General features: G+C 52.7%; 1 protein-coding gene across 2 annotated transcripts; it reads left to right on the forward strand.

Moving 5' to 3' along the window:
- The first annotated feature begins 1,231 nt into the window (after nucleotides 1–1,231).
- LOC103631857 (putative calcium-binding protein CML27) lies at nucleotides 1,232–6,508 on the forward strand. Of its 2 annotated transcripts, none has more exons than XM_008653681.3 (5): nucleotides 1,232–1,665; nucleotides 1,773–1,888; nucleotides 4,504–4,747; nucleotides 4,873–5,940; nucleotides 6,026–6,508. In XM_008653681.3, exons 1-5 carry the CDS (start codon nucleotides 1,417–1,419, stop codon nucleotides 6,212–6,214), a joined length of 1,866 nt encoding a protein of 621 aa, XP_008651903.1. In that variant the 5' UTR covers nucleotides 1,232–1,416; the 3' UTR covers nucleotides 6,215–6,508. The 2 variants fall into 2 exon arrangements, with proteins under 2 accessions (XP_008651903.1, XP_035816672.1); XM_035960779.1 differs by having other exon boundaries at nucleotides 1,306–1,665; nucleotides 2,518–4,747.
- Nucleotides 6,509–23,381: the final 16,873 nt, after the last annotated feature.

Raw genomic sequence — 23,381 nt, forward strand, 5'->3', positions numbered from 1 at the left:
CCACGCCGCAGGGGATACATCATTACCCTACCCCTAGCTAGCTCAGGCTACGGGGGAACAAGACCGGCGTCCCATCCAGGCTCGCCCCGGTAACAAGTAATGATGGCTCCCCGCGTGCGTCCATGACGACGGTGGTTCTCAGCCCCCTACGGAAGCAAGGAGACGTCAGCAAGGTCCCAGCAGCCCCGACAGCTGTGCTTCTACAGGGCTCCAGCGCTCCTCCGACGGCCACGACACCGCGTGCACAGGGCTCTAGCACCTCTCCGACAGCCACGTTGGCATGTACACAGGGCTCTGGCACCTCTCTGCCGGACACGTTAGCATATAACAACACCCCCATTGTACACCTGGATTCTCTCCTTGCATCTATAAAAGGAGGGTCCAGGGCCCTCATGCGAGAGGGGGGTCGCGCGGGAGGACAGGCCGACGAACCGGCTCACGCTCTCTCTCTCTCCCTCTCTCTCTCCCTCGCGAACGCTTGTAACCCCTACTGCAAGCGCACCCCCCTTTGGCGCAGGATAACACGAGCCACAGTTTTCCCCCCTTTTGTGTTCCATCTCGCGCCAACCCATCTGGGCTGGGGCACGCAGCGACAATTTTACTCGTCGGTCCAGGGACCCCCGGGGTCGAAACGCCGACAATATGCTACGAAGTTGGTGGTGGTGTTGTGTTGCTTCAGCGGGTCCATGGCTGAGAAGACACTCGCATTCTCTCGCCCTTCTCGGATTGACGCCTGGTGTGGGTGCCTCTCAGTTAGGAGCTGCTCCGGCTAGGCTTCTTTCTCCGCTTGCGCGCTCTCTCCCTATATATCTAGCGGTATACTAACTATGTCGTCTCCAGATGCACAAGTCTTCGTCGTGTCTTTCTCCGGCAACGAACAAGTATGTCTACTTCTTCCCTTCTCCTCATGCTCTATGAAACCTTGGAAGTGGGGGAGGCGAGAGATGTGTGTCTCTGATTTGCTGGCTATGGTACTCGTGCGTTCATAAAAATATTATGTGAAGAATGGAGACAATCAATAAAAAATCTTGAGATCTTTTTGGTGGATAAGTTACGTGGATATTGTTGTGAGTTGCGCGACGCACGGGTAACAGTGTTTATTAACTAGTTAGTTCCGCTGTTTTGTATTTATTTTTTTATAAAAAATCTGACACTGCATATTATTTTTATAAAAAACTTGGCACCTAAATATTATTTAAAAGTTTAAATGTAAATTAGTTGTGATTATTGAATGCTTTGGGATCCTCTCTCCGTCTTCTTTCATCGAGACAAAATATCTACCGGGGATGTGGTGGTGGATGCTCGGGCATTCGTCAAACCACTCATCATCCCATCCCATCCCATCCAAGGGAATCCGATCAATCCCGGACTCGTCCTCCCGGCCAACCCTAGCTTCCCTTCTCTTCCCCTCCCCCGATGGACCCGCCGCCAACCAGGGACAGAGGGGAGGAGCTGGAGCCTGAAACCCGCGCCTTCCCCGACGCCGACGACCCGGAGACCTCCCGATCTGAACGCGAAGAGGGTATCCCTCCACCGCCACCGCCACCGCCTCTGCGCCAGCAGCTCATGGGGGCTTGCCGCGCCGACGAGCGCCTCAGGCCGCTCCTCACCCTCAACGTCTCCTGCGGCGCAGCGGACGACCGACTCATCGCACACCTCGCGCAGGTAACCTTTCGCTTTTGCCTTGCCTCGTCCTACTGCTGTTCGGTTGCCTAGGGTTTACGGATCTATTCATTCACATTCTGCTCGCTCGCTTCCTTCCTCTCTTGCAGCACTTCGAGGTGTCGGAGGTGGGCATGCTCGCGCGTTGCCTCTGTGTTCCCCTCGTTTCCCTGCGCGTTGGCAAGGTTCAGAGGGAAGGGGCCCTCCTCTGCCCAACACACATTAGGTTGGTACTCTCACTCAATCTCTACTTCGCTTCATCATCATATATGACACTGATACTCACTCGGTCCTTAAGATAGCAGTGCCCGCTTGACCCTTATGATTTCGCTTGATGCACTGTCTCTTTCGTGATTAGCATTTCGCATCTCACATGATTTGCCAGCTTTCCTCTTTCTCAACTTGTATATTCTTCTCGCTTGCAGCTAGCCTTTATACATATATACATATTAATTAATGTTACACAGGTTAGCCAGTTGATCTGATGTTTCTATAACTGTATGTGCTCACTATACGATTTAGCCTCTTCTTTCACATTTAAGTAACATGCTTGTGATAATTAGATCGCTTCCTTGGAAGCATATTTTTCACCACCAATTGAGCATGAATCAGCCTCCTATACTCTGTATACTTGCAACCAGGAACTTGTCTTGTGGTCTCATAGGATCCTAAACTCTCATATTGTACCATTTATTGAGATGGCAAACTTGCCCTACTAAAAAACTTTGTACTGCACCTCGATACTCAACTTAGCTTCTGATTTCATGTGAAAGCACTGTAGTATGTTGATTATATAATCTGGTATTTCAAATCTTTTAAGTTTTGCATGTTATTGACCAATATGTCCTTACATAGATGCTGTTGGAATGATGAAGAAGTGATCCTGTAGCTTTCTCTATGTCTCTGCTTCCAGGAAAAAAAGGCATGCCACTGTATCTATATGATGTGATATTAATGCCAAGTCTATGCAATTGCATTTTTTGTATCCCATGGGCGTACACTGGCGCATCTCAAGTTACCATACCACTAGATTTCATGATATAATAATTCATCTGACTAATTCTATATACAAATGGCACGATTCAATACATTGTTGGCGGGGAGGGGGCTGCCATCTACAGTCATCAACAGCAATTTTTGTTCATCTCTGCTCATTATTTGGTCTTATGTCCTTTTCTCCCTTTATACCAGTATCTTAATACACTTATACCTGTTGAAATGTGGATCATGTGGTTGGTGCCCTGTGTTGTTATACAGCACTCTTTAGTTTCTAATTAATAAAAAAATATTGCTTCTTTTATCCTCTTTGCTTTTTATGCGAGTATACAGGTGTGCCCATCTTTATTTCATGACACATAATTACTTGTTAGAAGAGATGTTTGCTGAATTATCGCACCTAATTTAGAATGCTGTGCATCAGCGAGTGTTCATGTTGATTCTAGGGTTACATAATTCGTTTTACTAGAGATGGCACTATTCACCCTGCCAAATAAATTTATCTTTCACTTGTAGGTAATTTGGGCGTTTGTCATAATCTCTGATATATGAGGAAAGAGAAGGTAGTTTCTTTCATGGCCTTGCAATATCAGTTACCTGCATTGATAATGAATAACCTCATATTGCATTATTTGGTGAGACTGATCAGGATTCCTACTTATGCTTGCTATATCATAACGATCATCTGCAAAATTCTTGTTATCATTCGAATGTTCTGCTGTTGCTTGACAATCCCTAGGATAATTAGTTTGTGCAATATTCTACTTCTTGGTTTACCTTGAACAGATGTCTATATGGCCACACTGGTGCTTGGTCTATAAACAATTACCTGGCTTTCCAAATCCATCCTTAAATAATTTTGTGATTAATAGCTGTGTTTTTTTAACTGTGTTGTTGGAGCCCTTATGGTTTCTACTTAAATATTGTCATGAAGTTTTTTTTTTGGGGGGGGGGGGGGGTCCATCTTTCACTTTTTTTGCCCTAACGGGGATCATTGGTGTTAACTGCCCTGGTATTTTTTGCTTACTCTTTAATTTTCGTTTTGATGCTTTGTAATCACAAAGCAATTTTATTTTTCTGATGTAGAAGCAAAATCACAATATAATAGCCTTTATTTATGTTATGGATCTAGATTACTTGTATGGAAGTTATTTTATTGTCTTTGAGGGAACGGCCATTTTTATATATTTGGTTCTTATATGAATTCACCTGAAAAATTAAAAGCTGCAATATGTTGAACATTTGGTTCCTAGACTTTTACAGTTTCTTCTAATGGAAAGGCAGTTGTGCTGCTGTGGTTCAAACCAGGTTCTTAAGTCCCTTTTTTTAATGCAAAGGGATTGTTGCTTAAATGTAGTTGGGCCGACCTATGAAAATTTTACACGAGCCTGTGTTCTCTACTTTTGTAAATTTAATAAGCTTATGCCTCAATGGAATATTTTACCATCTTATTAGGTTCTTGACAAGGCTACTGTTTTGTCACATTGGTCCATGTACCTTTTTAAGTGATAACTAAAACTCTAAGAGGCTTTAGTTTTTTCTCTTAAATTTCCTGATCTGAGTCAGTGAGTTTTGTGGATGTCAAAATTAGTCCGTTTCCTTTTCTTTGCTAGCATTGTGCTGTATGCTAATGCTTGCATTTTTTATTTGAAGTATTCATTTTGATCTATGGTTTCCATTTCATTGTCTATGCCTTGATCAGCTAAAATTTCACTCATGTGGGAACCTCCAACACTGGGTGTGTCCCCTTTTTTGGTCCTTCGGTGAAAAAATGTAGTCTTCTTATTTTTTATAACAATATGTTCTGGGATCTCAATCTCATGTATGTACATTTCCTATGTGCAGAGGGAAGCTGAACCTTGTTCTTCTGCCATCATCTAGCATGCGGCTTACCTTTGTTTGTGATGATGGTTATCCAGAGCAACTAGCTCTCTTGAGCAATGGCTTTGAATTTTCTGAAGTTATGATTGAAGAAATATCAGCTGATAATTCTGGACGCTCTTTCCTAATCAGAATTTCAGAATCTAAAGTGTTTTACTACTGGTGTGCTGAGAAGTCGAAGGAACATGGAATGGAACTTCTTGCAAAGGTTTGTATGCATAAATATACATAGACTTTATCTATGTGGTAGTAAAAACAAAACATAAAACAGTATTGTCCATATCAATACACACACACTGATAAGGATTCTTATTCTTGTTTTTGTGTGCATAGATGAAAAACCTTTTGGACGGGAGGCCAACACTCTCTGATCTCACTGGCATCTCTAATTCACGACTTGATGCTTTTGCCACTCATTTACATGCTTATCTTCTTGCATCAAGTATCGGTGATGTTACATCATTGGGCTCACTTAATGACTTCCTGAGTACTTCAAGATCACATGATCAATATTTACAGCTCCAGTCAGATTTTTCCAAAACTTCCAGGTTCCGTGCCTCGGCTGCTAGTGCAATTAAGCCAAGCTCTGTCTATCAAGCCAGCCTAAGTCCGAGATCTGGCACTTTTAAAGATGGGGTACCAAGGGCTTCATGTGCAAGGGTTGTTGGGAGGGACAAGCTGAAGCGTCGTGTGGAATGGTTAGGCCCGTTAACTGCTCCGCTTGATACGAATCCTTTGACAATCAACCCTGATTCTGCCAGTGAGAAGTGTGATGCAGATTGTTCAAAGAACAATGTTAGCTCAGTTCCGTTGGACCTGCCTCTTTCGTTTCCCCTGTTGCCTTCTATTTACTCCCTTGGCACTCGTCCGGTTCCTGAGGTTTCTTTGGAGAAACAGTTTAAGCCTTACTATTGCTGGTGCCCACCATGCCCATCATCGCTGCAATACACTGTCACCCATTTGCATCTGCCAGCTACACCTGTAGATCCGTTGCCCCTACCACCTTTGAGTTCACTGCTAGCAAGTGAGCAGCCACCTTCTTCAACAGTTTCTGTAAAGCTGGATACAACTGATCTCCCTTCCCTTAATCTTCCGTCCATACTGCATTCACCACTTATTCCCCTACATGGTCCACAAGTGCCAACATTCACACCATTGATGTCCGATCCCATTGTGCATGTCCCAGTCATTGATGTTTGTTCGGCGGGTCAGGCCTATCTAGTGAGTTGTGGGCCGTCTATAACTTCAGCAGTTCCCCTGCTCCCGAGCTTGAAGCCTCTGCTGCCAGAAGCAGAGTCGTTAGTCGAGAGAAGCGCAAGGGAAACACTGATGAGGCTCATAGCTTCGACACCACCTGCAAGCAATCCTCTACCTGGAAGTATATCCTGGGCGAATAACAATGTAATATAATTGGTGCTGTTGTTCAGCTAGATTTTATTAACCACCCTGTCTTGTGGCTTATTATACTAATTTGATTTGATAACAGGTGAAGAAGCATGTTGATGTGTGTCCCAATGAAAAAGCATCCGGTACGTCTTGTGTTGCTGCTGTGTTTGGAAGTGGGATTGCACACGCTGAGGATGAAGTTCCAAGCGGAGGTGATTCACAAGAGCCGTTTGCCGAATACGATGGTACCAGCAATGAATGTGATGTACATCATTGGCAGAAATTCTAGCTTGGCTGCATCAGCATGGTAAATAGGGTTTTGAGGATTCGGGGGTTTGATGTCCTGTACGCAGCAGCAGCCTTAAAAGTTTCTGTGCCCAGCCAGCATCTCTATTTGGTTTGCAAATGTAATTACTAGTTTGTACTGTCTTGTTTTTGGCAAACTTGCTGCGAGCCTCGTGCTTAGTTTGGTTTATTTATTTATGAACTTTAGGCCTGTTCGAAGCACCCAGTTTGTAAGAAAATGGATTATATAAACTGAAGTGATTCCAAATATATCAGTTTATGTCTCAGTTTATAAAAATTGGATTACCAGTTTCTAAAAAACCAAGAAGCTAGTTTTTTCTAACTAAAATCACTTTTTGTTTGATTAATTAAGTCATGCTTATGTTGTTTTTGCAGAATTTACATCTATTGCCATATCTTCCATTTAAATAGAGCAAGGGTATGCTAGTAATTATGTATAAAAACTAGAAATTGGTTTCTTAGAAAGCGGGTTCCAAAAGCATCACCTAATTTTTTTTATATAATCCAGTTTCTATAAACTGAACATATAATCAGTTTCTTATTTAAAACCAGAGTGCTTTCAAACAGATTCTTAGACTATCTCCAATAGTTTATCCATTATCATCTCTATATTTAAACTTCACTCCGCAAACAGTATAGTTTATATTGCAAAACAGTACAAAACACTGTTTTGGATAACAATATGTTGTTAGCTTTGGATTAAAGCTAATTTAGATTGCTGTCGCTGTAATTTATAAAGACAAAAACACGACAAAAACACTATAGAACCAGTAGAAATCGATATAGATTAAAGATAAATGAACATGCTGCATATCAATAATGTACTTCATGTTTTAGAGCTTCTATGGAGCATAGCGAAACTGTTGTGTTGACTTACCGTGACCGTTGGTAGATGAAACCTAACACACACATGTGTGTGTCCATACATACTGTCGGCGTTTCGACCCCGGAGGGTCCCTAGACCGACGAGTAAATTTGTCGCTGCGCGTCCCAGCCCAGATGGGTTAGCGCGAGATGGAACACAAGGGGGAAAACGCGGCTCGTGTTACCCCGCGCCAGGGGGGTGTGCTCGTAGTAGGGGTTACAAGCGTTCGCGAGAGAGAGAGAGAGAGTGAGCCTGCTCGTCAGCTCGTTCTCCCGCGCGACCCTCTCGCATGAAGGCCCTGGACCTCCCTTTTATAGATGCAAGGAGAGGGTCCACGTGTACAATGGGGGGTGTAGCTATGCGCTAACGTGTCCGGCAGAGAGGTGCCTGAGCCCTGTGTACATGCCAACGTGGCTGTCGGAGAGGTGCTAGAGCCCTGTGTACGCGGTAACGTGGCCGTCGGAGGAGTGCATGAGCCCTGTAGAAGCACAACTGTCGGTGCTGCTGGGATCTTGCTGACGTCTCCTTGCTTCCGTAGGGGGCTGAGAACCACCGTCGTCATGGACGCACGCGGGTAGCCATCATTATTTGTTACCGGGGCGAGCCAGATGGGACGCCGGTCTTGTTCCCCCGTAGCCTGAGTTAGCTAGGGGTAGGGTAATGATGTATCCCCGTGGCGCGGTCGGTCCAAGCCCAATGTCGGGCGAGGCGGAGACTTCTCCTGAGGCCGAGGCCAGGGTCGGGCGAGGACGCGATTCCTCCCGAGGCCGAGGTTGAGGCCGAGCCCTGGGGTCGGGCGAGGCGGAGACCTCCTTCCGAGGCCAAGGTTGAGGCCGAGCCCTGGGGTCGGGCGAGGCGGAGATCTCCTTCCGAGGCCGAGGCCTAAGGTCGGGCGAGGCGGAGCCTCCTGTTGCGCCTGAGGCTGAACTTGGCTGTTGTCAGCCTCACCCTGGCGGGTGGCACAACAGTCGGAGCGGGGCGAGCGGCGCTGTTTTCCTGTCAGGTCGGTCAGTGGAAGGGCGAAGTGACTGCGGTCACTTCGACCTTGCCGACTGAGGCACGTGTGTCAGGATAAGGTGTCAGACGATCCTCGTATTGAATGCGTCTGCGATACGGTCTGTTGGTGAGGCGATTTGGCCAAGGTTGCTTCACAACGAAGCCTGCCCGAGCTGGGCTTCGGGCGAGTCGAGGGTGCGCCTGTTGCTTGAGGAGGCCCTCAGGCGAGGAGTGATTTCGTCTGGGACTACTGTTCTCGCCCGAGGCTGGGCTCGGACGAGGCGAGATCGCGTCCCTTGAGTAGACGAAGCCTTGACCTGAATCGTGCCCTTCAGTCTCTGCAGCTTGTGCTGATGGTGGTTACCAGCCGTGTTTAGGAGTGTTGGGGGTACCCCTAATTACGGTACCCGAAAGTAGCCCCGAGCCTCAAAGGGAGTGTTGATACTCGCTTAGAGGCTTTGCCGCATTTTTTGCGAGGGGACCAGCCTTTCTCGGTTACACTTTGTTCCGGTGGGTGCGCGCGAGCGCACCCGCCGGGTGTAGCCCCCGAGGCCTCGGAGGAGTGGTTTGACTCCTCTGATGTCTTAATGCCTTTCGTGATGCCTTGGCCGGCCTGGTTGTTCCCTCATGCGACCTGATCGTAGCCCGGGTGCATGGTCAGGTTCCAAGTTTTTAGGCTGGTTTGTTGACGCTGTCAACGGTTTGGCCGTAGCCGGGTTTGCGAGAGCAGCCCCCGAGCCTCTGCACGGAGCGAGAGGACGATCTAGGACTGTGTCGACTTTTATTATATGCCCCTTCGTCGCCTTTCCGCAAGGAGGAAGGGGGGAAGCGCCATGTTGTCCTCGGAGGGCACCGAACATGGTGTCTCCAGTGAGTTGCTAACGGGTGATCCGAGTGGATGCACGTGCCCCGTTCGATAAGGGTCGGCTAGTGGCCCAGAGGCGCGCTCCAAAAGTACCTGCAGGTGATTTGCCGGACCCGGACCCGTTCGATAGGGTCCGAGGGCTCGATGCCTCCCTCTGGTGGGATTCCGTTACAAAATCGCTCCTGCTGGCCTCGGAAATGTCCTAGGGTACCTCGGGAGCGTAGCCCGAGCCTCGGCCATGTAACAGACGTACCTAGAGTCATCCCTCGCTCTGCGTGCTCTGGGGCGGCTGTCGAACCCTTCCAAGGGGCTAGCCTTCGAACCCCTGATCAGTAGTGGCCACGGAGCCCGAGTGCTCTGGGGCGGCTGTCGAACCCTTCCGAGGGGCAGCCTTCTAACCCCTGATCAGTAATGAGCTTGAAGCCCGAGTGCTCTCGGGCGGCTGTCGAACCCTTCCGAGGGGCCAGCCTTCGAACCCCTGATCAGTAGGAGGGCTCGGGGCCCGCTTCCTTCGCAGAGAAGAATCCCTTTCAAAATGTCCCCTTTCCCAGTCCCTGTAGCAAGAGAGAGAAAGGGGAAGAGGAAAAGGATATTAATTTAAATGGTGTGGCACACCTTTTTTGACGCGGTCATCATGGCGGAGGTGAAACGACGCCCGCTTCGCCTGCCAAAGGTGTTGCTTGCCCTGTCGAGGAGTTAATGCGACGGGACGGGCGATTCACGGGGCGGCCGCGTGCGCGAGCCGTTCGAGGAATGGAACACGGGCGCGTCGTCTTTACGCCGTGGGAGAGGGCTCCCCTGCCGCTTCAGGAGGGGACGTGAGCCTGCAGGCGATTTGACGACTGCTTTCGCTCGTCTGCTGCCGCCATTACTGCCGGTCCACTTTTGGCCACATCAACCGTCGCGCCTCCTCCCGCAGCTGACTACCCTGTGATCGATGTGCTCGATTGGCACTGTTGTGCCATGCGCAGGGTTGCCTCGAGTCGCGACACCGGTTCCGCAGTCGAGAAGGCACGACATTGGCGCAAGTGGCGGTGCGGTTTCTTGTACGTAGTAACCGGCACACCGGTTACATGATGTGTGGGCCTGGGCCTCCATGCTGGATGCGATGAAGCCGAAGGGGTGCGCCCTCGCGGTGTGGTTGCACGCCACCTGCATGGCGGTCCGCCCTTTCGACCGCTGGTTTCGGCGAGGATGGAGGAGTGCTTGTAACCGCGGGGCGGTTACACGCTCCGCGTGCGGCGGTTTGGCTTCTTTCGTTTCGGGTCAGCTTGCATGACGTGTGGGACCCAGCCCCGTATCGTAGGGGGAGGACCCCGGAGCACGTCGGTGAAGACTTTGCCCGTGACGCTTGAGGATGCGAGTGGGGAGAGCCGCCTTTAAAAAGGGATCGATCCCCCGGGCGGTAGCCATGCCTTCGCACTCCCCTCATGCATCGCGCCCTTCCACCTTCTGAGCCCCCGGATGGGGAGCACCCGCGTTGCCTTCGTCTTGTTGCTGTTGGAGGAGCACGACCTTGCGGGGGTTGGCGCCTTTCAGCCATCGCTCGGCTTCAAGGATTTTCATCATGCAGCCCGACTGCATTCCCTCACCAATGGTCATCCAGGATGATGACCACCAGTTCGGTGGTGGGGAGAAGCAAGCCGGGCTGCGGCCTCTGCCCCGCCCTCAGCTTCAAGGATCTTCATCATCCTGCTGGGAAGGAGGGCGGGGCGAGTTGGGGCCTACCTCCGCGTGGGCTGGCAACCCGCTTCTTCCTCCGGCGCTCGGGGGAGAAAGGCATACTCCAGCTCTGCGGAGGAGGCGTCCTCTAGCCATGCGGGGGGAGGCGAACTGCTGCTTCCTGGACAGGGTGCAACTGTCCATCCTCCACCCGGGCGACTGTGATCAGCTGCACCGGAGGGTCGCACAACACGTCGTATGCCGCGAGGGCGGTACTCGTGTTCTGGGACGGTCCCGGTCTCGTTCTCGTGGCGAGAACGGGAGTGAGGACCTGCCGGTGCGCTTTGGGACGGCCGCCGCTTGCTGGTGCGGTGTTGGTGGGCAGGTGGCCATTGTCGTCGGTGCTAAGGTGGTGGTTGCTGCTAGAGAGGCTTCCCACCACAGCGGTGGTTGCTTCCGCTGGCGAGACCGTCAGTGCCACCTGCGCTCTGGGCCTCCGGCTCTTTGGCTTTAATGGCTGGTTCTCGTCCCCTGTGAGGGGACATGAACGAGGGCCTTCCAACGGTAGCGTTTGCCCTGGGGCCATCGCTGCTGCTGTCTAGCCATCCGAGACGGAGGTCGTTGCCGCACTGTTGGTGCAGCGGTTGCCGGCGAGCCACCCAGAGTTCGTTGTCCCGCAGGCCCTCTGGTGTGGAGGTAGTTCATACCCGCGGGAGTGGAACCGGAGTTCCGTTTGTAATGGCACCCTGAGTATGGGCGTTTGTTCATTGTGGCTGTCGAGGCCTGAACATCTGGGTATTTGAGTGTAATACCGTGTTTCTTCCTCATTTCAAGCACTAGGACTCGCCTGTCGGCTAGCTGAACCGCTTAACCGAGTGTGAGTTGCCTTGCGCGGAAGGTGACGAGTGAGGTATCCGTATCCCGGAGGCGTAGGAGTCCCTCGGCTCGGTCGACCTTGCCACTCAAGGCCTCTCTTGCTCAGTTTTAGAACCTTCGGCCGCTCTGCGATGAGCTGGAGCCGGAGGCAGCGGTGTCGGCGTGGACAGAGGTGGAGTCGGCTCGAGAAGAGGCTTCGTCGGCCCAGGAGCAGGTGGCTTCCCGGGCCGAGGAGGTGCAGCAGCGACGGCTGGGGCTTGGCCAGGTCATCCGCGAGTGGGACCAACCCCGGAGTCATGCTGCCGAGGCCGTGAGCCGGGCTGAGGTCCTCGGGGGACAGCTGGCTGTGGCTACAGAGCGACCAGCCGAGGTGTCTGCTCGGGTCGGGACCCTAGAGGAGACCCTGGCTGCGATGGCCCAAGCGCGGTGCTGGCGTCCTCCTTCGAGGTGGAGATCCTTCCGCCCGTGTCGCCGTCCGAGGCCGGGCCAGATTCCGCCGAAGGTGGAAACGACGCCGAGGGTGCTGGTGCTCCCTCTGTCGATGTCTGAACCTGCAGGAACAGTTTGTCTGTAGTATGCGTATGTTTTTTGCGGCCACCGAGGCCCAAACATCTTATTGTCGTGTTATAAAGCTGCATTTCCTTTCCTCTTGTTTCGAGTATCAGGACTTGTTCGTCGGTAGCAGAACCACTTATCCGAGCGAGAGTTACTTTTCGCGGAAGGTGATGAGTGAGGTATCCGTATCCCGGAGGCGTAGGAGTCCCTCGGCTCGGTCGGCCTTGCCGCTTACGTGCACTCTTACTCGTTCGCAGGATTCTGTTATCGATATAGTCGAGAAGGCACGAAAATCGTTCTGGCAGAAAAGTTTTCGAGCGTTAGGACTTGTTCGGTAGCGGAATCGCTTATCCGAGCGTGAGTTACTTATCGCGAAAGGTGATGAGTGAGGTATCCGTATCCTGGAGGCGTAGGAGTCCCTCGGCTCGGTCGGCCTTGCCGCTTACGTGTACTCTCGTCGTTTTCAGGATCCCGCTATCGAAGCAGTCGAAACGGTACGAAAGACGTTCTGGCAAAAGACTTTTTCGAGGAAAATTTTGACGCAGAGGGGGTTCCCCCCTTCTAGCCCCCGAGGGAGGGTCGGGCTTTGCCGAGGCAAGGCTGACCCTTCCTTGACGGTTAGACTTTATTTATGTATGTAAAGAGAACGAGGTATATGAACGACTTGAAACATCTTAAGGGTAGAAGCGACGTAGCTGTTGGATGTTCCAAGCGTTGCTGTAGACCTCGCCTTGATCGTTGGCCAGCTTGTATGTTCCGGGCTTCAAAATCTTGGCGATGATAAACGGCCCTTCCCAGGGAGGAGTAAGCTTGTGGCGCCCTCGGGCATCCTGCCGCAGCCGAAGTACCAAGTCTCCCACCTGGAAGCCTCGGGGCCGAACCCCTCGGGCGTGGTAGCGTCGCAGAGACTGCTGATACCGCGTCGAGTGTAGTAAGGCCATGTCCCGAGCCTCTTCGAGCTGGTCCAGTGAGTCTTCTCGGCTGGTCTAGTTGCTTCGGTCGTCGTACGCCTTTGTCCTCGGGGAATCGTATTCTAAGTCTGTGGGCAAGATAGCCTCGGCCCATAGACTAGAAAGAACGGCGAGAAACCCATGGCTCGGCTCGGCATCGTCCTCAGACTCCAGACCACCGAGGGTAGCTCTTTCATCCACCGCTTGCCGAATTTGTTGAGGTCGTTGTAGATCCTCGGTTTAGGTCCCTGCAGAATCATACCATTGGCACGCTCCACCTGCCCATTCGTCATGGGGTGAGCTACGGCGACCCAGTCCACACGGATGTGGTGGTCCTCGCAGAAGTCCAGGAACTTCTTCCCAGTGAATTGCGTGCCATTGTCGGTGATGATGGAGTTCGGGACCCCAAAGCGATGGATGATGTTCATGAAGAACGCCACCGCCTGCTCGGACCTGATGCTGGTTAGGGGTCGGACCTCGATCCACTTGGAGAATTTGTCGATGGTGACCAGCAGGTGCGAGAAGCCCCCGGGTGCCTTCTGCAAAGGACCTACGAGGTCCAGACCCCACACAGCAAATGACCAGGTGATGGGTATTGTCTGTAGGGCCTGAGCGGTCAGGTGCGTCTGTCTCGCGTAGAATTGACACCCTTGGCAAGAGCGTACAATCCTAGTGGCGTCGGCCAGTAGAAGCCTTGTTGGAAGGCGTTCCCAACGAGGGCTCGAGGTGCTGCATGGTGACCGCAAGCCCCCGAGTGTATTTCTTGCAATAGCTCCTGTCCTTCGGCGATGGATATGCATCGTTGGAGAATGCCTGAGGGGCTGCGGTGGTAGAGCTCCTTTTCATCACCTAGTAAGACGAACGACTTGGCGCGCCACGCCAGTCGCCGAGCTTCGGCCTTGTCGAGGGGTAGCTCTCCTCGGAGGAGATATTCCAGGTACGGGGCCTGCCAGTTTGGGTTAGGCGTGACCCCATTCCGCTCTCCCTCGACGCGCAGTGCCTCACCCTCGGCGACCGAGGCCTCCTCGGGCTCGGGCATGTCGTCGGTCTTGACGGAGGGTTGATGTATGTCTCTGGAGAAGACGTCAGGGGGAACCGTTGTCCATCCCGAGGCTATTTTAGCCAGCTCATCTGCAGTCTCGTTGTACCATCGAGCGATATGGTTGAGCTCAAGCACGCAGAACTTATCTTCCAGGCGCCGAACTTCGTCGCAGTAGGCCTCCATCTTCCAGTCGCGGCAGTGGGAGTTCTTCATGACTTGGTCAATGACAAGCTGCGAGTCGCCACAAGCGTCGAGGCACCGAACCCCTAGCTCGATGGCGATGCACAACCCATTAACCAGAGCCTCATACTCGGCCACATTGTTTGACGCCGGGAAATGGAGGCGCATCACGTAGCGGAGATGTTTCCCGAGGGGTGAGATGAAGAGCAGGCCAACACCTGCTCCTGTTTTCATCAGCGACCCATCGAAGTACATGGTCTAGAGTTCCGGTTGGATCGGAGCTGTTGGCAATTGGGTGTCGACCCATTCCGCTAGGAAATCCGCCAAGACTTGGGATTTTAAGGCCTTCCGAGGGACGAATGAGAGTGTTTCGCCCATGAGCTCCACTGCACACTTTGCTATCCTACCTGAGGCCTCTCGGCACTAGATGATCTCCCCTAGGGGGAAGGATGACACCACAGTCACCGGATGAGACTCGAAGTAGTGTCACAACTTTTGCCGCGTCAGAATTACTGTGTACAGTAGCTTCTGAATTTGCGGGTAGGGGATCTTGGTCTCGGATAGCACTTCACTGATGAAGTAGACCGGCCTCTGGACGAGCAGTGTATGCCCTTCTTCTCGTCTCTCGACTACAATCGCGACGCTGACCACCTGAGTGGTTGCGGCTACGTAGATCAAGAGGGCTTATCCCGCAGCGGGGGGCACCAAGATGGGCACATTTGTAAGGAGTGCCTTTAAGTTTCCGAGGGCTTCCTCGGCCTCGGGGGTCCAAGTGAAGCGCTCGGTCTTCCTTAAGAGGCGGTACAAGGGTAGGCCTTTTTCGCCGAGGCGCGAGATGAAGCGGCTCAGAGCCGCAAGGCATCCCATGACCCTTTGTACTCCTTTCAAATCTTTGATAGGCCCCATGTTGGTGATGGCCGCGATTTTCTCTGGGTTGGCCTCGATGCCCCACTCGGAGACGATGAACCCTAGGAGCATGCCTCGAGGGACTCCGAAGACACACTTCTCGAGATTGAGCTTCACGCCCTTCGCTCTCAGACACTTGAATGTCGTTTCAAGGTCAGAGAGGAGGTCGGAGGCTTTCCTCATCTTGACAACGATGTCATCGACGTAAGCCTCGACCGTTCGGCTGATGTGCTCTCCGAACACGTGGTTCATGAACCTTTGGTATGTCGCGCCTGCATTCCTCAAGCCAAATGGCATAGTAGTATAGCAGTACATGCCAAAAGGTGTGATGAAAGAAGTCACGAGCTGGTCGGACTCTTTCATCTTGATTTGGTGATAGCCTGAATAGGCATCGAGGAATGACAGGGTTTCGCACCCAGCAGTGGAATCCACAATTTGATCGATGCGAGGCAGAGGGTAGGGAACCTTCGGACATGCTTTGTTTAGACCAGTGTAGTCTATGCACATCCTCCATTTCCCACCTTTTTTTTTCACAAGCACAGGGTTAGCTAACCATTCGGGATGGAATACCTCTTTGATGAACCCTGCAGCCATCAGCTTGTGGATCTCCTCGCCTATGGCTCTGCGCTTTTCTTCGTCGAAATGGTGCAGGTGCTGCTTCACGGGTTGGGCTCCAGCTCAGATATCCAGCGAGTGCTCGGCGACATCCCTCGGTATGCCCGGCATGTTCGAGGGACTCCACGCAAAAACTTCGGCGTTTGCGCGGAGTAAGTCGACGAGCGCTGCTTCCTATTTGGGGTCGAGCTCGGAGCCGATTCGGACTTGCTTGCAGGCGTCGTTGCTGGGGTCGAGAGGGACGGACTTAACCGCCTTAGCTGGTTCGAAGTTGCCGGCGTGGCGCTTCGCATCAGGCACCTCCTTGGAGAGGCACTCTAGGTCGGCGATGAGGGCCTCGGACTCGGCGAGGGCCTCAGCGTACTCCACGCACTCCATGTCGCATTCGTACGCGTGTCGGTACGTGGATCCGACGGTGATGACCCCGTTGGGGCCCGACATCTTGAGCTTGAGGTAGGTGTAGTTGGGGACGACCATGAACTTGGCGTAGCACGGTCTCCCCAGCACCGCATGGTAGGTTCCTCGGAACCCGACCACCTCGAATGTGAGGGTTTCCTTTCAGAAGTTGGAGGGAGTTCCAAAGCAGACGAGCAGATTGAGTTTCCCAAGGGGCAGGACGCGCTTCCCGGGGATGATCCTGTGAAAGGGCACCGCACCGGCGCGGATCGTGGATAGATCGACCTTCAAGAGCCCGAGGGTCTCGGCGTAGATGATGTTGAGGCTGCTGCCCCCGTCCATGAGGACCTTGGTGAGCCTGGCGTTGCCGATGACGGGGTCGACAACGAGCGGGTACTTTCCTGGGCTTGGCACGCAGTCGGGGTGGTCGGCTTGGTCGAAGGTGATGGGCTTGTCGGACCAGTCTAGGTAGACTGGTGCCGCCACCTTTACCGAGCAGACCTCCCGGCGCTCCTGCTTGCGGTGGCGAGCCAAGGCATTTGCCACTTGCCCACCGTAGATCATGAAACAACCGGGGACCTCGGGGAACTCCTATTCCTTGTCACCCTCTTTCTTGTCGTTGTCTTGGCCTTTGCCACCTTCCGCCGGGGGCCCGACCTTATGGAAGTAGCGCCGAAGCATGACGCATTCCTCAAGGGTGTGCTTGACGGGACCCTGGTGATAGGGGCACGACTCCTTGAGCATCTTGTCAAATAGGTTGGCCCCTCCGGGAGGCTTCCGAGGGTTCCTGTGCTCAGCGGCAGGGACAAGATCTGCGTCGGCGGCGTCGCGCTTCGCTAGCGACTTCTTTTTCGCCTTCTTCTTCGCGCCACGCTGGGCGGACGCCTCAGGGACGTCTTCCTGCTGGCATCCCTGAGGCTGCTTGTCCTTCCGGAATATGGCTTCGACCGCCTCCTGACCAGAGGCGAACTTGGTGGTGATGTCCATCAACTCACTCGCCTTGGTGGGAGTCTTGCGGCCTAGTTTGCTCACCAGGTCGCGGCAAGTGGTGCCGGCGAGGAACGCCCCGATGACATCCGAGTCGGTGATGTTGGGCAGCTCGGTGCGTTGCTTCGAAAATCGTCGGATGTACTCTCGCAGGGATTCCCCTGGCTACTGGTGGCAGCTTCGGAGATCCCAAGAGTTCTCAGGGCGCACATACGTGCTCTAGAAGTTTGCAGCGAAGGCTTTGACCAGGTCGTCCCAGTTGGAGATCTGCGTAGGAGGCAGATGCTCCAACCAGGCTCGGACGGCGTCGGAGAGGAACAGGGGGAGGTTGCGGATGATGAGGTTGTCATCGTCCATTCCTCCCAGCTGGCAGGCCAGCCGGTAGTCGCAAGCCACAACTCCGACCTTGTTTCTCCCGAGTACTTTGTGATGGTAGTCGGGGTTCAAAACCGGGTCGGGAATGACGCCCGTCGTATGGCCCGGCTGAAGGCTTGCGGACCTGGTGGTTCGGGTGAGGGGCTCCGATCCTCCTCACTGTCGTAGCGTCCCCCACGCCTGGGGTGGTAGCCTCGGCGCACCTTCTCGTCGAGGCGGGCTCGACAGTCGCGGCGGTGGTGCTCGTTGCCGAGGCGACCCGGGGCTGCAGGCGTCGTGTCCCGCATGCACCCGGTGTGGACCGAGGCCTCCCGCATGAGTCGGGAAGTTGCTGCGCGATGCTCCGGGGGGCACCCTTGCCTTCGGGAGACAGAGCTCTCGGCCCGTCGGACCGCAGCATCCTCTAGGAGATTCTTGAGTTCTCCCTGGATACGCCGCCCCTCAGTGGTGGATGGCTCCGGCATTGCTCGGAGCAGTATCGCCGCTGCAGCCAGATTCTGGCCGACCCCGCTGGAGGCCGGGGGCAGCCTTGCCCTGGCATCATCAGCGATACGGTGCTGGACGTCCCGGGCCTGATGACGCGCTTCTCCAGCGAGTGCTCGGCCTGCCCACTCCTGCTCGATGTTTTGCCGGAGCTGCACAAGTTGCCCTGCTTCCTCGTCGAGCTTGGCTTGCATCTCGCGGATTTGCTCGAGCTGTGTGTCCTGACCCCCCGCAGGGACTGGGACCACAACTAGCTCCCGCGGGATGTCAATGCGAGAAGCAGGCCCAGGGGGATCGTCATCCTCCGGCATACCAAGGTGGTTGCCTTCGTCGCGACCCCCAGATCGACGTGGAAACATTCGCGACTTGGGTCACAACCTTCGTCGTCAAGGCTGTGGCCATCATCGAAGCAATCGGAGAGGCAGTAGTCGCATGCGGTCATGAAGTCCCGCACGGCACTGGGATTACCGAGCTTGAAGAAATCCCAACCAGAGTCGGGCTCGTCTTCTTCCTCGGAACCCGGGGGCCCGTAGGTCGAGACGGCCGTCAGTCGGTCCCAGGTTGACCACATATGGTACCCCGGAAGGTTAGGATATGCCTTTATGAAAGCGTTCACCTAAGCGGGGTCGCTTGGTGGATCGAAGCTGAATCTAAAAGGCATAGGGTGGAAAACGGACGATACCTCTCGATCGATGGACGATGACGAGGTCGCGTCGGGGACGGACTGCACCGTTATCTCAGGTATGAGGCTAACGCCCACCAAGTCCTCCGCGAGAGTGCTGGCGTCATCTGTCCGCTTGGGGTTGGCATGTTGCGGGGAAACGACGCTCGTCGTTGTCTCAGGCGCGAGGACAACGCCCGACATGTCCCCCGCTGGAGTGCCGGCGTCGTCGACTCGCTTGACAGCCGATGAGGTGCCGCCTCCTGCCTGGCCACGGTTGCCCAGCCTCCTCCTCCTGCGGTGAGGAGGGTGGCAGGACAAACCCGAATGCTGCTCCTTCGCCACGGGGGGAAGACGTCGTCGAGTTCGCCGCCGCCGGGCGAGCTGACAGCCGTCGTTGTCGCTGTCGCGCTGCGGGGGGAGGAGTACCATGTCGTAGCTGCCGTCGAGGGACATGAACTCCAGACTCCCGAAGCGGAGCAGCGTCCCGGGCTAAAGAGGTTGCTAGAGACTACCCATCTGGAACTCAATGGGAAGTTGTTCGTCAACACGCAGCAGGCCCCTACCTGGCGCGCCAACTGTCGGCGTTTCGACCCTGGGGGGTCCCTGGACCGACGAGTAAATTTGTCGCTGCGCGTCCCAGCCCAGATGGGTTGGCGCGAGATGGAACACAAGGGGGAAAACGCGGCTCGTGTTACCCCGCGCCAGGGGGGTGTGCTCGTAGTAGGGGTTACAAGCGTTCGCGAGAGAGAGAGAGAGAGTGAGCCTGCTCGTCAGCTCGTTCTCCCGCGCGACCCTCTCGCATGAAGGCCCTGGACCTCCCTTTTATAGATGTAAGGAGAGGGTCCAGGTGTACAATGGGGGGTGTAGCTATGCGCTAACTTGTCCGGCAGAGAGGTGCCTAAGCCCTGTGTACATGCCAACGTGGCTGTCGGAGAGGTGCTAGAGCCCTGTGTACGCGGTAACGTGGCCGTCGGAGGAGCGCTTGAGCCCTATAGAAGCACAGCTGTCGGTGCTGCTGGGATCTTGTTGACGTCTCCTTGCTTCTGTAGGGGGCTGAGAACCACCGTCGTCATGGACGCACGCGGGGAGCCATCATTACTTGTTACTGGGGCAAGCCAGATGGGACGCCGGTCTTGTTCCCCCGTAGCCTGAGCTAGCTAGGGATAGGGTAATGATGTATCCCCGTGGCGCGGTCGGTCCGAGCCCAAGGTCGAGCGAGGCGGAGACTTCTCCTGAGGCCGAGGCCGGGGTCGGGCGAGGACGCGATTCCTCCCGAGGCCAAGGTTGAGGCCGAGCCCAGGAGTCGGGCGAGGTGGAGACCACCTTCCGAGGCCGAGGTTGAGGCCGAGCCCTGGGGTCGGGCGAGGCAGAGACCACCTTCCGAGGCCGAGGTTGAGGCCGAGCCCTGGGGTCGGGCAAGGCGGAGACCTCCTTCCGAGGCCGAGGTTGAGGCTGAGCCCTGGGGTCGGGCGAGGCGGAGATCTCCTTCCGAGGCCGAGGCCTAAGGTCGGGCAAGGCGGACCCTCCTGTTGCGCCTGAGGCTGAACTTGGCTGTTGTCAGCCTCACCCTGGCGGGTGGCACAGCAGTCGGAGTGGGGCGAGTGGAGCTGTTTTCCTGTCAGGTCGGTTAGTGGAAGGGCGAAGTGACTGCGGTCACTTCGACCTTGCCGACTGAGGCACATGTGTCAGGATAAGGTGTCAGGCGATCCTCGCATTGAATGCGCCTGCGATACGGTCGGTTGGTGATGCGATTTGGCTAAGGTTGCTTCACAACGAAGCCTGCCCGAGCTGTGCTTCGGGCGAGTCGAGGGTGCGCCCATTGCTTGAGGAGGCCCTCGGGCGAGGCGTGATTTCGTCTGGGACTACTGTTCCCGCCCGAGGCTAGGCTCGGGCGAGGCGAGATCGCTTCCCTTGGGTAGACGAAGCCTTGACCTGAATCGTGCCCTTCAGTCTCTGCAGCTTGTGCTGATGGTGGTTACCAGCCGTGTTTAGGAGTGTTGGGGGTACCCCTAATTATGGTACCCGACACATACATACATACATACATACATACATACATACATACATACATACATACATACATACATACATACATACATACATACATACATACATACATACATACATACATACATACATACATACATACATACATACATACATACATACATACATACATACATACATACATACATACATACATATAGTTTATATATTAAGAGCCCTGGCCTTACAATAACTAGAGGAAGCCTAGGTCGGACGGTGAAATCCGGTCGAGTTAGACCAGGTCCGGATGTCTATAAAACAAGATCTGAAGTGCTAGGGTTCATTTTTTATGCTCCACACCGATTCATTAGCGATGGCGCTCGACGCTCGGTGGCAGCGACTCCCCGATCCAGAGGGCGAGCGACAGCGGGGCCCTTGTGTGGCAAGCGATGGCGTCCTTGAGCCCTGAGGCGGCGACACTTCAAAGGCCGACGAGCAAGCGGCGCCCCTTGACGTGCGAGTAGCGACAGCGACACATGAGGCGCGAGGTTCGAGCGAGCGGCACCACGGAAGGCGCGAGGTGCGTGCAACGATGATCGCGCGTGACATCCTCCGATCCAGCGCAGTTTGGGCGGCCCGAGTGACGACCTACATTTGTGCTTGTGTCATCGACGACTTCCTCCGGCCACTACTTTATCTGATTCGTGTTTTCTTTTCGATTATTGTGTTTTATGCCTACCACATGTATTATTTACGCTAAAAACTGTACGATTTTATGCTTGAACACGAAGTTCGTATATCAGTTTGCTGCATGCATATTTTTTACATGCACATTGGAAAGACAATTCCTTGATTTATGTTATTCGTAATTATAATAAAAAATCAAATCATTTATGTTCGTAAATTCTAGATTTGTAAGTATTTATACGACGTTGTATAAGAATTTATGCTCTATGTGACTCATGTCATCAATTTTTTTGCGCGCATGAACTAGAAAGAAAAATATAATCCAAAATTTGTGCGCATGCAATGGAAACTCCCACGATTTGCTATAATTTTTGGATCTGTATAAAAATAGAAACCGCATGCATGCAGTTGCCATGTTTTTCGGATCTGCCATAAAAATAGAATCGTAATAACAACCTATTAGAGCTATCAACCTCTCACATTGGCTCGATATTTACGCTTATAATTGAGGGATTTTATGCTCAAAATTTAAGGTTTTTACGTTCCAACCTGGAGATGCGTCCACCAGTGAACAACATGCCAGATTTTTTACGCAGTGTACCAAATTGCATAAATACCTACACCGTGTATTATAATTAGTATCAGTATATATCAGAAACTAGTTCTAATGTGTTTAGCTGTATGGCTGTTGGAGGGATCCTATATTTATGAAGGAAATAAAACATTAAATACGATTTTTTGTTTCTATGCATGCAATTCATTTCCTTTCATTGCACATTCTTTCCATCATAAATTCGTGCGCATGCAGCTGATAACAATTTTTTACGCAGTATACCGAATTGCATAATTATATACACAGTGTAGTATATTTAGTATCAGTGAGCTCGGAGGCGCTGTTCTGCTGCGTCCGCCTAGGCCCGGTCGACGAGCCTGGGGCCAAGGTGGCGTACCAGACCAGCGTCAGCATCACCGGCCACGTCTTCAAGGGCATCCTGCACGATGTCGGCCCGGACCCATCATATCATCGGTCGCTGCGGGCAGCAGCGGCTTCCACCACGCCACCGACGGGTCCTCCCTGGGCACGGAGGGTGAAGGCAGCGTCGCGGCGGCGAGGCCCATCTCGTCATCGGCTGTGGTCATGGATCCGTACCCGACGCCCGGACCATACGGCGGCTCGCATTTCTTCCACGGCCATCCGAGGTGATCAAACGACCACCACGATTGACACAGCTAGCCTAGCTAAGATAGCTGGTGCTGGTTTCGTTCCATTTGGGCATGCCATGGCCATATGCATCCTTCAATATTTCGCTTTATTAGAAAAAGGATTATCGATCATCACCAAATTCAGATGTCCACTTAACTCTGTTCCTATATGTTAGGTACATTGAAAATAAATATTGGATCTCAAAAATGGCATTCTAGATCCATCTACCCTTTTGCTTACACATTATGGCTATCTCGCATTCATGGGCTGCAAGGTAAAATATTTGCATTTTATAATTTGTTAGCACTTTATACTTATTTGTTTGAATATTAATATTACATGTTTGTTAGCATTTTATAATTTGTTAACACTTTATACTTACTGTAACAAGCACACATTTATCCACCGATGTGACTCTTATTTATGCTAATTTGAATGTGTTATTATGCTCAATTATCAGATCTTATGTACGCTCCGCGTTGTAAACACGTAGACCACCAATTCTACATTGTTTTTGTTCTTCCTTTTATGCTTTTACGATGATTTGAATTGATCCTTTTCAGAACAATGCACCCCAGTACCTAGTACACTCTAGAGCCGTATACAACATATACTCCCAGTACCCCCAGTAAGTATATGCTCTTTTGTTTTTGTGATCCACCGCCCATGTATCCAGAAGGCAAACTAGATTATGATGTATGCATATAAAATTGCCGATATCAAATAAATCGTCCATGAGTTGTCCTAGAGTTTCCAGTGTGAAGGATATGCATTGAATCAGTTTTCTATGTTTTTCAGAATGATGGCCAAGGTACACCATGACAGTAGAATTTTTTTACACCATGGTTATCTTGTT

The sequence above is a fragment of the Zea mays genome, chromosome 7 (genome assembly GCF_902167145.1).
Source record: "Zea mays cultivar B73 chromosome 7, Zm-B73-REFERENCE-NAM-5.0, whole genome shotgun sequence".
Lineage (NCBI taxonomy): Eukaryota > Viridiplantae > Streptophyta > Magnoliopsida > Poales > Poaceae > Zea > Zea mays.

Excerpts from the sequence above, each read along its gene's own strand:
- LOC103631857 (XM_008653681.3), top strand. The coding sequence starts at position 1,417 with ATGGACCCGCCGCCAACCAGGGACAGAGGGGAGGAGCTGGAGCCTGAA. Across the intron at positions 1,666-1,772 it reads TCATCGCACACCTCGCGCAG|CACTTCGAGGTGTCGGAGGT; the intron begins GTAACCTTTCGC and ends CCTCTCTTGCAG. Across the intron at positions 5,941-6,025 it reads TATCCTGGGCGAATAACAAT|GTGAAGAAGCATGTTGATGT; the intron begins GTAATATAATTG and ends ATTTGATAACAG.